This window comes from Archocentrus centrarchus, chromosome 23, assembly GCF_007364275.1.
Source record: "Archocentrus centrarchus isolate MPI-CPG fArcCen1 chromosome 23, fArcCen1, whole genome shotgun sequence".
NCBI lineage: Eukaryota > Metazoa > Chordata > Actinopteri > Cichliformes > Cichlidae > Archocentrus > Archocentrus centrarchus.
Genome location: NC_044368.1, coordinates 7,212,990 through 7,226,383, shown reverse-complemented (window position 1 = coordinate 7,226,383; position 13,394 = coordinate 7,212,990). Strand labels below are relative to the sequence as shown.

General features: G+C 40.6%; 1 protein-coding gene across 3 annotated transcripts in view; it reads right to left on the bottom strand.

Moving 5' to 3' along the window:
- Window positions 1-61: 61 nt before the first annotated feature.
- Window positions 62-13,394, bottom strand: part of acss3 (acyl-CoA synthetase short chain family member 3) — a 45,634-nt gene continuing 32,301 nt past the window's right edge. For 2 of the 3 annotated variants that reach the window (XM_030719737.1, XM_030719739.1), the window contains exons 10-16: window positions 6,295-6,390; window positions 6,046-6,109; window positions 3,984-4,065; window positions 3,502-3,624; window positions 3,317-3,416; window positions 3,032-3,207; window positions 62-1,870 (exon numbers count right to left, since the gene is read on the bottom strand). In XM_030719737.1, coding sequence (XP_030575597.1) covers window positions 1,787-1,870; window positions 3,032-3,207; window positions 3,317-3,416; window positions 3,502-3,624; window positions 3,984-4,065; window positions 6,046-6,109; window positions 6,295-6,390 — 725 coding nt within the window. In that variant the 3' untranslated portion in view covers window positions 62-1,786. Of the gene's footprint in view, window positions 1,871-2,246; window positions 2,601-3,031; window positions 3,208-3,316; window positions 3,417-3,501; window positions 3,625-3,983; window positions 4,066-6,045; window positions 6,110-6,294; window positions 6,391-13,394 lie in introns of those variants that run through there. The other variant, XM_030719738.1, reaches the window with a different exon arrangement.

The following is a 13,394-nucleotide window of genomic DNA, read 5'->3' as shown; positions in this document are numbered from 1 at the left end:
TGTGTCCATTTTTTTTTTTTTTTTTTTAATTTATTACTTCTTGTACTTTGGTCGAAACAGTGGTGAGCAAACAAATTTTCATTGTCAATAAAAAAGAAAAAAATACAGTCAATGAATGACTCATTTTTCATGAAACATGTAACAATACTTTGCTTCTGTTGATTAGTGAATCTACAAAGTCTGCATTATATTAGTGGTTTACTAAAACATACTCACATTATAATGAAAATGGTACCAATATGCAGGCCCGTATTCCATATTCTAACATTATTGTGGAGAACATTTGAATTGTTTTTGATGTGTGTTAGAATCAGTAATAATTTTTAGTTTTATTTTGTTTTTAATTAAGTTTACACATTTTACCAAACTAACAAATACTAAAACTAAGCATATTTATTAGGAACCTGTTTATTTGATTTTAATGTAAAGCACTTTGGTTTTAATTGTGCTATAGAAATAAAATGTTTTTTTGTTTTTTAAATCAAGTTTTGATTTTCGTAACTATAATAACCTTCGTCCGAATGTTTATAGTTTTCCCCTTGATTCTGACAGCACAGAGTTTGGTTATTTGTTACCAATAATTTAGATCTCACAGTCTGAAAGTGCAAAGTCTCTGCTTTAATTGGATGGAATGGTTTCAGATTAACTACATAGAAACAGTAGGAACAGCATGGAGCCTTGTTTACACCACAGAGAGAGTGTGTGAGAAACAGAGAGAGATAAGATTAAATTTCGAGCCGGGTATCTCACAAATTTCAACTCAAATTTTGGAGATAACCTGAAATTTTGACTTATGGACGTCATTTTTTCCCCATTTCAGTGGCACAAACAAGCTTCCATATAGGAGTGTAACAATTCTGAAGCGGGGGGGGGGGGTTGTGGCACTTTAATATCTAGCCCTCTCTTTTTCAAGGGACCAAAGGTAACTGGGCAAAAGCCTCAAAAGTTCCTCGACAGGTGAGAATGTTTCTTTCTATATCAGTTAAAGAGGTGAAAGTGTGACACTTGAATTTGGAAGCTTATGCGCTGAATTCACTGTGTGTTGTACAAAGAAGTGAAACTGCAAAAGCTGCAAAAACAAAACATGGCATTGAGTGAAAACATACAGCAATAGAAAGCATGCATCCTAAACTGGAATCGAATGTACACAGCTGCAGACTCAAAGATTCTGCAGCAGGTAATTAAAACCACCCAGAAAAAGTTAAATCACCACTGGCACCCACCTACCAAGCATTAGTGAAATTAGTAAAGGAAGGTGTCTTGACAGAGCCCAGTTTCTTTCCTCAGGCTGTGAGACTGCTCAATTTATCTTCCCCACTAGTACCATGAATAATAACTTTATTCTATGACTAAACTAACTCTATTATCCTAGCAGATGCTAAATGTTTCATATGATATTTTTGTTCAACCCCTTAAAGCCACAAGTCTGCACTTCAGCTGTATTACTGTTGTTTCATGTCAATCCTTTTCTGGTGGCCTACAGAGACATTATGAAAATGATTATCCAGACATTTCCAGACCTAGCTGTATGATTCATTTCATCAATTCCAAATGGAAATATTAATTCAACTGCATGGATCTGGAAGGGTTTCTAAGGGTTAAACACCAGCGTCTATATTTAGCTTAATTTAGGAAACAAGAAAAAAATGCTTTTTTTACTGATAATAGTTCACATTTGCAGCACTTTGTGCATGGCGTGAACATTTTTGCACACTTATTATCAATGAAGTGACTTTGTGTTGCCAAAAACTGTTCAGTCTGTCCACCTGTCATCCCACTGATGAGTTCAGGCTGCATTATGTCTGAGCTCTCTCTCTATTTGCCTCTCGATGTCTTTGAACACCTCTGGGTCTTCAATGGTTGGACTGATCTATGGGGGAAAAAAAAAAATACTAATGTGAAGAAAAATAATTAGGTAGTTCCAAAATTCTAGATTTCTTTTTTGGCTTTTGCTTTTATTTTAAATAAGTCAGACAGGAAAGCAGGGAGAGAGTGGGGGGGACCAAGACACAGGAAATAGATGGGGTAGTAATTTTAGCAAGTTTCAGAGATTTCTGCAGGCCTCTGAATGTTACCCATGCAGAGCATGCACCTCTTTCAGATGCATGGTCTGCTCTCGGTCTGATCTTTGCAGCATGCCCACTCAGTCCTGAATTTTTTTTTTCCCCCCATTTGTAGACACTTATACACACCAAGGTCTTTAGAAATGCTTCTGTAGCTTTGTTAACATCCTTTGTATGACTTTATTTACACATAGGGGCACATTAACAACCCGCACTTTCAAATTCTTCTCCTTATTTTGAACACTTGACTCCAAGAAGCTCTTTGAGAAATGGTTGCCCAGACTTTCAGTGACTGCACAAGTTGTTTTCACACACGCCGTGCGGCACCGAACTTTGCTAGACATTACCCGACAGATCGAAATGTATGGCGGAGGAGGTTCAAGACCATTTAATGTCCAATCTGGCACAGATTGGACGTTAAATGGTCTTGAACCTGCCAGCTCTCTAGTACAAAGCACAAGTGTGATGATAATAAATAGAGCAGGTAATAGTCCAGAGAATTCACAGTGAGAGAGTGGGTGCCATGTTTTCTTCCTCCTGCACAGTAGAGTTGGAACACAAACAATAAAAAAGATCAGACTTTTTTTTTTTTTTTTGAGCAATAATTGCAGGTATCCTTCTCATACTGAAACTTCTTTGCAACTGAAAATCTGTCAACAAATCTACTATAGAATTTTGTCATTCTCTCCTGGAGACTACTGAGCCAGCAACTATAAAAGGATGAAATCCCAAATGAGCGTCAATTCTGTCTGAGTGCAGGGCTTGCTAATACGCCATCACTGCTCAAATTCAGAGTAGCAAAAATGAGCATTACTGTCTCCAGAGCTGCTGTAAATCCTTTGCACAGGGACCATAAAAAATTTTTTTTAAATCTGAGATTTCCCTCAGCACCCAACTTTAAAAAAAAATATGGATTTTTTTTTTTATGGAATAGTGCACTAAATATTTCTGTAACAGTTGGGTCCTACCTTGTAGGGCTTCCCATTGACCAGGTTGGCTAAAGAGGAGCGAGGAATCTTGCCAGAACGCGTCTTCGGCAACCCGCGGACAAAAAGCACCTTCTTAAACGCAGCCACAGGACCGACGGTGTCTCTTACAAGTTTCACCATCTCATTTATGATTTCCTCTTCAGTTTTCTGCACACCTGAGACATGTTGCACATGATTAAATTATGAAACTTAAAATAAAACTACAGGTGGCATTAATTTTATAATTTCATGGCCAAATTATGATACCCAATGAGTTCTCCTCACCTTTCTTGAGTACACACAGGGCCAAAGGAACATGGCCCTTCAGAGTGTCTTCCAGCCCTACCACAGCACAGTCTCCCACTGCAGAGTGCTGCAGCACCGACTGTAAAAAACACATATAATGATTCCACAGGAAAGAGTCAGGAAAACATCTGCAGCCCCTACATCCTCTGTACCTACTCTCATACCTCCTCCAGTGCTCCAGTGGACAGCCTGTGACCTGCCACATTGATGACATCATCAGACCGGGACATGACATAAAGGAAGCCCTCTTCATCCATAAAACCTGCATCCATGGTGTCATAGTATCCCTAAAGTCACATTTAGAACAGATCAAAAGAGCAGTTGTAGTCCAACCACAGGAAATCTCAAAAAATTGGATCTCATACAGATATATTTTATTATAAATACTTCATTAGTTTTCTCAGAATTATTCAAGCTCTTGGTTTAAACATCACTAAATTTTAATATAACACTGATCTGCAATGTAACATTTCCAACACTAGAAGGCCACCTTTTACCACATTCTTGACACCACCTCCTGTATTACTTGAGGTTGCCAAACCGAGGGGCACAGAGCTGCTGCAGGTAGGGTGTGGATAACTGGTGGGAAATGTGGAATGAATTTAAATGAGTATGACTTTTTATAGGGATGAAAAAAAAAACTTACTGGAAACTTTGTGAAGTAGAGCTTCTTGAACAAATCTTGGTTCTGCCATAAAGATAATGCTGCTCCAGGTGGTAAAGGTAATCTTGAAGGAGAAATACAAAATTCCTTCAGAATTATGTGGAAAAAAAAAAGTTTGACATGAAACAGGTGCATATTAAAAACAACACATTTCAGAAACAAACAAATGTCTATTATGGTGTGTAGAGGTATAAAGAAGTTAATTTTTTAACTGTCTTTTAATAATTTAAATTAAGTGATGATGGGAACATGTGTCCAAAGTGAAAATACACTCACTGGCCACTTCATTAGGTATACTGTACCTGTTCAGCTGTTCATTACCATGGCAGCAACTCAGTGCATTTAGGCATGTAGACATGGTCAGAATGACCTGCTGAAGTTCAAACTGAGCATCAGAACGGGGAAGAAAGGTGACTTATGTGACTTTAAATGTGGAATGGTTGTTGGTGGCGGACAGGCTGGTCTGAGTAGTTCAGAAAGTGCTGATCTTCTGGGATTTTCCCCCACAACCATCTCTAGGGTTTGCAGAGAATGGCCCCCAAAAAAAAGAGAAAATATCCACTGAGCAGAAGTTCTCTGGGTGAAAATGCCTCAATGTCAGAGCTCAGAGGGGAATGGCCACACTGCTTCAAGCTGACAGGATGGCGACAGTGACTCAAATAACCACTTGTTACAGTCAAAGTATGCAGAAGAGCATCTCCGAATGCACAGCATGTCAAACCTTGAAGCAGATGAGCTACAGCGGCAGAAGACCACACCAGGTTCCATTCCTGCCAGGAGAACAGGAAACTGATGGTGCAATTAAAAAGGATGTTTTTCCTTCCCGCTGTCGCCAAGTGCTTGCTCATAGGTCATCTGATTGTTTTCTCTCTCATATTGTGGGGTCTTTACAATATAAACTGTCATGATTTGGTGCTATATAAGTTAAATTAAATGGGACTGAAAACTGGACAATACAAGATTGGAAAAACATTGTCTGGTCTGATGAGTCAATTTCTGCTGTGACATTTGGATGGTAATGTGGAAACTTGGTTTAAACAACAAGCATTACAGCATGAATCCATCCTGCCTTGTTTTATGATTCCAGCTGCTGGGAGAAGTGCGATGGTGTGGGGATTTCTTCTTGGCACACTTTGGACCCTTTGTGTGAGTACTGTTGCTGACCGTGTCCATCCCATTATCACTACAGCGTACCCAGCTTCTGATGGCTAATATATAGCACTTTTCTACTCTACTTGAGCACTTTATTCAACATGCCCGTTGACACCCATTCATGCTTTTTCTACACCTAAGTGCTTTCTGTGTAACATTTACACAGCAGATTGGGGTTCGGTATCTTGTCCAAGCAGCCTGGAGCAGACGGGGATCAAACCACCAACCTTCAGATTAGCCACCACACTCCTGGCTGCTTTTAGTCTGTGTTTTTTGCCACTTTCTAGTGAAAACCATAGTGAGTTTCACAGACTCTCCCTCCTGACTGCAAGCTCACTCTGTAAATATTCAAACAACTTTATAAAGTCTTTGAGTCGAGGCTGACGCAGACTTTCTGGATACGAAAATGAAGTACAATACCACAGCTGTTCCTGTCTGCTTGTAGCCCAACCTGTCATTATCTCAGGATGCACTGTAATGTGGAGTCCTTGGAAATCCCCCTTGGCACTGAGTCAATACCAGCAATTACAAAGAACAGGGGAGTGGAGTGATAACAGATAGGTAGCAGACTGGAAGATAAGGGAGCAGAGAAGTCCATAGCTGAGCTTTCTGATGAAGTCTACTAAACACAACTCCCTTTCATGAAGACACACACACACACACACACTCCAGATCTAGTAAGAGAAATGAGTGTTTTTTTTTTTTAGTTTCACACTTGTTTTTCAAAAGTGACCAAATGAACAAAAGATTCAAAGTTTGCGTTTCATCTGTGTGTGTGCAAAGAGCTTTTATGGGATATTTTTAATGTCTGTGTGCATGTGAGAGGCCCAGAAGAAAAGTGAAGCATTAACTAAGCTGTTCACGTGGCTGTGAACATATGCACCTGGCTTACCTCACCACAATATTTCCCAGGCTTCTTGGCTTCACCTCCTGCATGTTATCATCGATCACGGTGACTAGAGGAAAGGGAAGAGAGTCTATTTCATATTCAGAGGTGGTTCGATCCCCCACTGGCAAACTGGAAGTGCAAATGCTTAAATATAAGACAGGGAATTACAATCAGTAGCTCCACTTTTATCCAGATAGCCCTCACTCTGTAATTGTGGGGCAACACTTTGAATACAAAAGGTTCATTTCTTACCATTGTAACCTGGAACTGGTTTGCCAGCTTGGCCTGCAGGTGGCGTGAGTGAGTTTCCCAACCCAATACAGCTGGAAGTAATAGCTGAGCCAGTTTCTGACAGGACACAAAGAGACATAAGGAGACATGAAAAATTTATATTGGGGGGGAGTAGAGGACCCACAAAGTTTCAGTCAAACCACAAGTGTTCTGGATATGGGGTGTAATGGCACCGTTTTACTCTCCTGTATCAAAACCCTTTCACGAGGGGCTGATCAAAAGAGTCTGTGTGGTATTGTGTTGCCTCTGTAAGCCGAGTTAACCTACATTGAACAAAACTATGACAGCTCCTATGGGCTCTCCCCAACTCCGCCACACAACTATGCTCCATTAACAGCAAAAGCCTTGCCTGGCAGGCCTCCTAGCCCACCCACCAAAGGAATAACCGAATCAATCCAGCTCAGTGGGGAAGATTACATCAGAAATCATACAGCAGCAGGCAAGACCAGCATCTGTGAAGAAACAGTCCTCCTTTTTAAGTCGGTGGGTGAACATCAGTCTCCCAGCATAAATACAAGAACAAAGCCCGCCTTCGTGTCTTCATTCTCACTGGCAAAGAATTTGCTTAAATTCACTCATGTTTCAGCTAAAATGCACACAACAGGTAACAGACAACACAATTATTTCCATCATTTTTCATTTTCATCTGCCCATTTTCTTTTTTCACTACTTTATCTGTTTATTATTTACGTTGTTTGCGCAAAGACCAAGAACAAGCTTGCAAAAGTAACTTATTATGCTCTCTTTTTTTTTCTGTCATACACATAAACTGTTACAGTGGTGGAAGCCCTAAATGCTCAGTTCTACATAGTTTTCATTTTCTACACTTTTCTCTGCATGACATCAGCGAGAGCAGCTCTCATTATTATGGTAATGCCAGGCACACGGCTTCACCCATCCACCTACAAATCTCTTTGCAAAGCGCAGCCAATCAGAAGAACGTTGACTTATGCTACTGTTGCACAAAGGAAAACAGTGGCTGATGCCAGATTGGACCCCAGCCTGCAACCACTCCCTGTTAGCTGACATCTTCAAAGCAACTGTGATGTGTCAAGATGGCAATCAGTAACTCAGTCTCCTATCAGTTCACGACTGAATGGGGTCGAGTGTGATAAATCTGTGAAAATCACAATTCTGTTGCAAATTTGCATTCAATGGAAATTCACGTTAACTTCTTATATTCAGAGTCCAGCCAGAACTTCTTAGATATGAAACAGTAATTCCTCCACAAATAGTGACGTAACTGCTTCAGGATGGCAATTTAACTGCAAAATGACATAGGCATATGGCAATCTTGCTTTTATATATTTGCAGACAGGCAACTTGTGTAATCACCTTGCGATCACAAATGGTTGCCCAGAGATTGAGATTGTTGCATGCTCAACCTCTGGGCAACCATTTGGTCATTGCAGCTTGCACTTGCAATTGGTCTCCAACAGCAAAAAATGTCAATGCAATCATCAGTTTTTCTTAGCTGTAAGGAGGCTGCCTTCCTATTTTTTCCTCTAGTGTGACTGAGCCATTAAACAGTAAAGGCAGAGGAGCTAAAACTGCTTCTTCTGACAGTGGACAGGATTGAGGGGCTGCAAAAGATGCAGGATTATTTTAAACAGAATCAAGCAAAGCTACTCTAGTAGAGGCCAAGAATAAAACTGTGGGCTTACAAATGAGCATATTAGGTCCAGTAAGCCCAACCAGGGCCTGGACTTGCTGGACCACTTTACAAATAAATGGCTGCTAAAACATTCCCATCACTAATATGCAAATGAATGCACAAGCTGCTCCAAAAAAGAATGAGCCTACTCTATAGGAAGTGCACATGGTATAAATACGATGCTTCTATCATCCATTTTTGATGGTTGTTAACATGCAAATGAATGCAGGAAGATGCTCTAAAACCAAATCAGATCATGTATTGCGCAGGGGGGGAGGAGGGGGGGAAAGCTGGTGACAGAAATGTCTCGTCTTCTGAGGGAACAAAAGGAAAACGGTGAAACATTCAAATTTGCAGGCCCGCTATGCAAATGACAAATCAGACACACCCCTCATTAAACCTGGATGGAAAACTGCAGCGACAGAGGACTTCACATGGGTTACACACCTGTGGGAATAAACCCGAAAGACCAGACAGGAGTGAGAACATCACCAAAATCACTTTACATCCAGAGTTAATGGTGCCCTGTGGTGTTTTCTCGTAAACAAGCAAAATTGTGTTTACATTCAGCTCATCTCATCAAAATGGACTGTGAGTCTATCTGACAAACAAGGCTGAACATGCAAAAGCTGTGTTTATTTTCATGTTTATCAGACACCAGCCACCTAACCTTGGCTGGGGTACTGCAGCATGTCCTACATTACAGTCAGCTGTTCATCAGCTTTGTTCACAATAAGGAAGAGAGGGAATCTGATATCATAAAGTACCTCTAGAAGATTTTGGGGAATGTTGGAACATGGATCGGGGCAAAAATAGCTCTGCATTTTTCTGAGGTGTAGCTTCTGTCAACTGAAGTGGATCTACTACAGTATATAATAAAGTTCCCTCTGCTACTAATCAAACAGGTGCAGACAGACAGAGCTGCTTGCAGCATCAGGCACAGCAGGTTTCAAAGGGAGGAGGCTGCAATTGGTTGAGGGTGAGGGATTCAATTATTAAATGATGATGGAGCAGAGGAGGGGGGTGGGGTGGGGGGTGTTTGTTTGAATACATAACTCAACCCTTGTGGCCTCTGAACTGGCAGCCTCGCTCATCAGTGACAAGTTAGTCACTCTTCGCAGGGTCCAAAACCCATCACTGACAGTAGGTAACAGCAGTCACTGCCAGTGAAAGGGGGGATTCAGTCCGACCCCCCCGGTGACTGATTGGAATGTGCTGGCAGTCTGTCTGCATTTATAAATTAGATTGTCTCATTGTTTGGAGACAGTAGCAGAATAGAAAACAGTCACGGCAGTGTGATGACAGATCACATGTTGACCAATCACCTCCTTTGATTTCCCCTCAGTTCTACCAACCTTTACACTTTGCACAGTAACTCATTACTGATTTTTCAAGGTAAGAATGCACTGTTTGGGTTTCAAGGTCAGTTTTGATACTATTATAAAAGGTCCAAGCTTTGTGTTATTTAGTATGTGCCATTTCTCTTTTTGTGCAACATTAAAAATTAATTGAATAGAAATGCAGAATTAATACAAAGTAAGAAGATAAACAGCTAATCAAATGTAATCATAATGGATTCTGATAATATTCTCCTATCCACTTTAAGTATTAAACCACTATTGGCAAATCAGTACATCAGTCTGACCCAGAAGGATGCAGTAAGGGTCATTTACAAGCTCTACTGGACAGCACGTTGATTAGGGCTCGACACAACTACTGAACCATGTCAGCTTGAGTGGAGTGTTTAAACCTGGCTGTTTACAGCAGCAGCCAGAGCTCGCTGGCGGCGATTCAGGCACAGCCAGTAAATTCAAAACTCAAATGAAAAGAGACATTATAATTGGACCTGGGCATTAAACAAGCAATCCAGGAAACCAGAAGTGGCTGTGCAGCTTTTGGCTGTAAAATCAAAGATTTATAAAGCGAAGATCTCTCAGTGATAATGAGTTGTGTCACTAAAACACTGGTTCTTCCATTTACATGTAAGACGAGAACAGAAATTTTCCAACAGCCGATTCAGAGCTTTACTTAAGTCTCCTAGGTTTCCTTCTTCTGTGCAAAATATGACATCAAAATGAGAAATTGTTCTTTAAACCAGATGTCACTGGCAAGCTGTGGATTTTAATGAGAAACTGAGGACTCTGCACACTACTACAGAATCATGAGGTAGCCACACCCTGAGCTGTGATCAGATCAAACCCAAAGCAAAGTTTCACCTCGCATTACTGACACAGATACAGTGTTTTTGATCCATTTCACAACCCATTAATATCTACTCCCTTCCAAAGTACAAGGGCTAGCTGGAATCAAGTAACAGATGTGGATATACTGTACTTATGATGGCCCTGATGAAAACCAAGCCAAAGTGTGTAGGTCAAGCAATTATGTTGCTGGAGCTTCAGCTTCTTCAGACCTTATCCTCTTCTCGCTGCAGTTTGAAAAGAGGTCAAATACCTCAACTCTGTCTCTACAATATTTCCATAACTTATTAGCAAGTCCTGCAATTTTACTTACTTTTCTTTAAGCCCTGTCCTTTTTTTGGTCTGTTTCTATATAAAAGCAAAATTAAAATCATATCCCTCCGGCATCGAGCGGATTTTTCAACAAAGCGAATAGAATTTAAAGCGGTGAGGATGTATACTCGCTATTGTGAATGTCTATTCACATCCCACATGAATTTGGGTCAGCTTGTATCTCTGCTTTGCATTAGACCCTGTACTGTATGTAATTAAAACTTTGCTTTGCATTTGGTCTGAAGACAACATAAAGCATTCGCTGCTTTACTGACTCCAAATGGGACCATCATGTACAAAATGAACATCATCTATTTAATAAGACCTGAAAGTACCAATTGAGACTGTAAAACTCACTTGAAATGTGTTTACTGAAGTGTTACATATGCTGATTGGTTGTGGAGGCTCACCTGCACGCATATAAAACCACAACTCACTTCCATTAGCACTGATTCAGGGACCATAACAAAGATTATAAAAAAATTTTAAAAGAAAAAAAAAAAAAAATCAAGTCAGTTGCAACCAGTAGAGTCTCCCCCTCCTGACCATTAGGAGAAAAAAAATGCAGGTTTAAGGCAGTTCCACATTGGTTTCACTTTTCAGACCCAAAAGTTGCATCTACTCTGATATATAGTCTGCAGGGGTAATGCAGACAACATAATAACAATGACCCTATAAGAATAGTGCACAATAGAGGTGAATTAGAGAGTGCAAGCAGGGTGGAGTGGGTAGACCCAAGTGTCAGGTGTGATTTGTGACAGAAGGATAGCAACCAGAGTGAAACGGAAGATTTACAAGTTGGTACTGAGGCCTACTTTGAGACATATGGTTCGGAGACAGTGGCACTGACAAAAAGACAGGAGGCAGAGCTGCAGGTGGCAGACTTGAAGATGTTAAAGTTTTCACTGGGAATAACTAGGATGGCTAAGATTAGAAATGATTATATCATCTCAGGTTAAGAGGTTTGGGGATAATTTATGTAGTGGAAGATATGCAGAGTGTAAGAGTGACAGAAGAGGATGCTAGGGATAAGGTGAGATGGCGGCAGATGAGCCACTGTGGCAACCCCTATGGGGAGCAGCTGAAAGAAGAAGAAGACTAAGAGCAACCCACCACCTGTAGTTTTGAGAAAAAATGTGGACCTTTAGGGAGGTAAAATACTTTCCTGAGAACTTTTTGTGGAGAAACACTGAGTTCTTCCAAAGGTTTACACTCCCCAGGGAAAGTACCTGCGGTACAAAGTCAGCTACAGAGAATAACACAGCAAAAGATACACTTCTATACCTCGTGGCAGATACAACAAAAAAATATTAAAATATCTGAGTGATCCTGCTTACATGGAAACATCATTTACAGCCTGACATTTTTTAAAGTTTGCATCAAATTCGAGGTGTTTTATTTATTACTTCAGGAGGCAGACATTACCCATTTTAATGTAAAAAAAAAAAAACTTGACTGCATCTTTATGATTCCACATAAATAGTCCCTCAGAAGGGCCAGAATTTCATCCACTGAAATAACCAAAATCTATGGCTCAAGACATCTTTGTTGAGTCGAAACTGACAAAATCCTTCCTCTGCTACTATTCTAGTCGCATTGTAGGGGGGAGTTTAAATATGCTGCATACGAAAGGTAGACAGCATGAGCTGAGGTTGAGTGAATGCTAGAAGGGAGTGAAAAGCAGCAAAAACATCTGGGGGCTGAAGTTGAGCACACGCACACATATATACTGATACTGCTAGGCTGTCTATGTGCTTGTCTGACACAGCTTGGCATCAGTCTATCTCAGCTCCCACCTCGGTCTTTTCCTTTTCACTATCCTTCTGTACACAAACAAATCAATCTTCCTTCGACCTGTTGGAGATGAGCTTGGCCAGCGAGAGAGGCATTTTGAGTGCGATGAATGGGCTGAGGGAAGGGGGAGGGCTGCTGGAGGACGCGTCGGTAGAGCGGAATAGGCGATTTGGTGGCGCCATTTCAGCTGAGAAGGTGCAATCAAACTGCTGAGCTCATTACTAGTAGCTTGGAGGGAAACTGCTGTTCAGGAAAAACAAAGACATCTCTCTGATCCTCCACTCTCTTTTCTCTCAGCAACTACTCGCGCAGCACATTTCTTTCCAAAACAGAAGAAATTCACATTCTCCTCAAACAATATAACCCCGTGCTTCTACTCTGTCTTTAGGGCTTACATGGAAAACAGGCAATACTGACTGCAGTGGAAAAATGGGAATGATGACAGTGTCTGGTCTAATATGAAACCTGAAAACCGAGGGGAGACTAAAACGCTCAAGTGCAATCTTGTTGCATTAATGAAAATAGATAAATGCTGATGTAATAAAAAAAAAATAAATAAAGTTCCATGAGAGCTGAGTATGCCTCAGAGAGAGCAGCTGTTGGCAGAAAAACTCTCTAAAAACCTCCCTATACACCAGCTGCTCAGCAGCAAATGGCAGTCAGACAAAGGTGAGTAAATATAGTGGGGCATGTAGCTGCTAAAATACAAACTGTGGCTCCCAACATTTAAATAAATATTTAAAATACTGGTTTAAAGTTTGGCCCCTCTCTGTTTCACTGTTGCATCCTTTTGCAGCTCTGGATCACTTCCAGCATGGCTGCTATTTTAAGATCACTTGCACAGAAAGTATAAAAGATGCATCAGAAAGATTATTTTTAAAGCCATAAAGGTCCCAAAAATGTAACTCAGTTAAAAGCATGTATGGATGTATGCATGTATGTATACAATATTACAGCAAAACTACCAGTCCGATTCATACCAAATTTGCATGAAAGATGGCCAGTGACCCCTAGATCACCTTATTAAATGTGTGTCATAATTGGGTGAAGGTCAGAGGTGGAGTTTTTCTGAAAATCTTGGGAACCTGGGATGTTCAAAT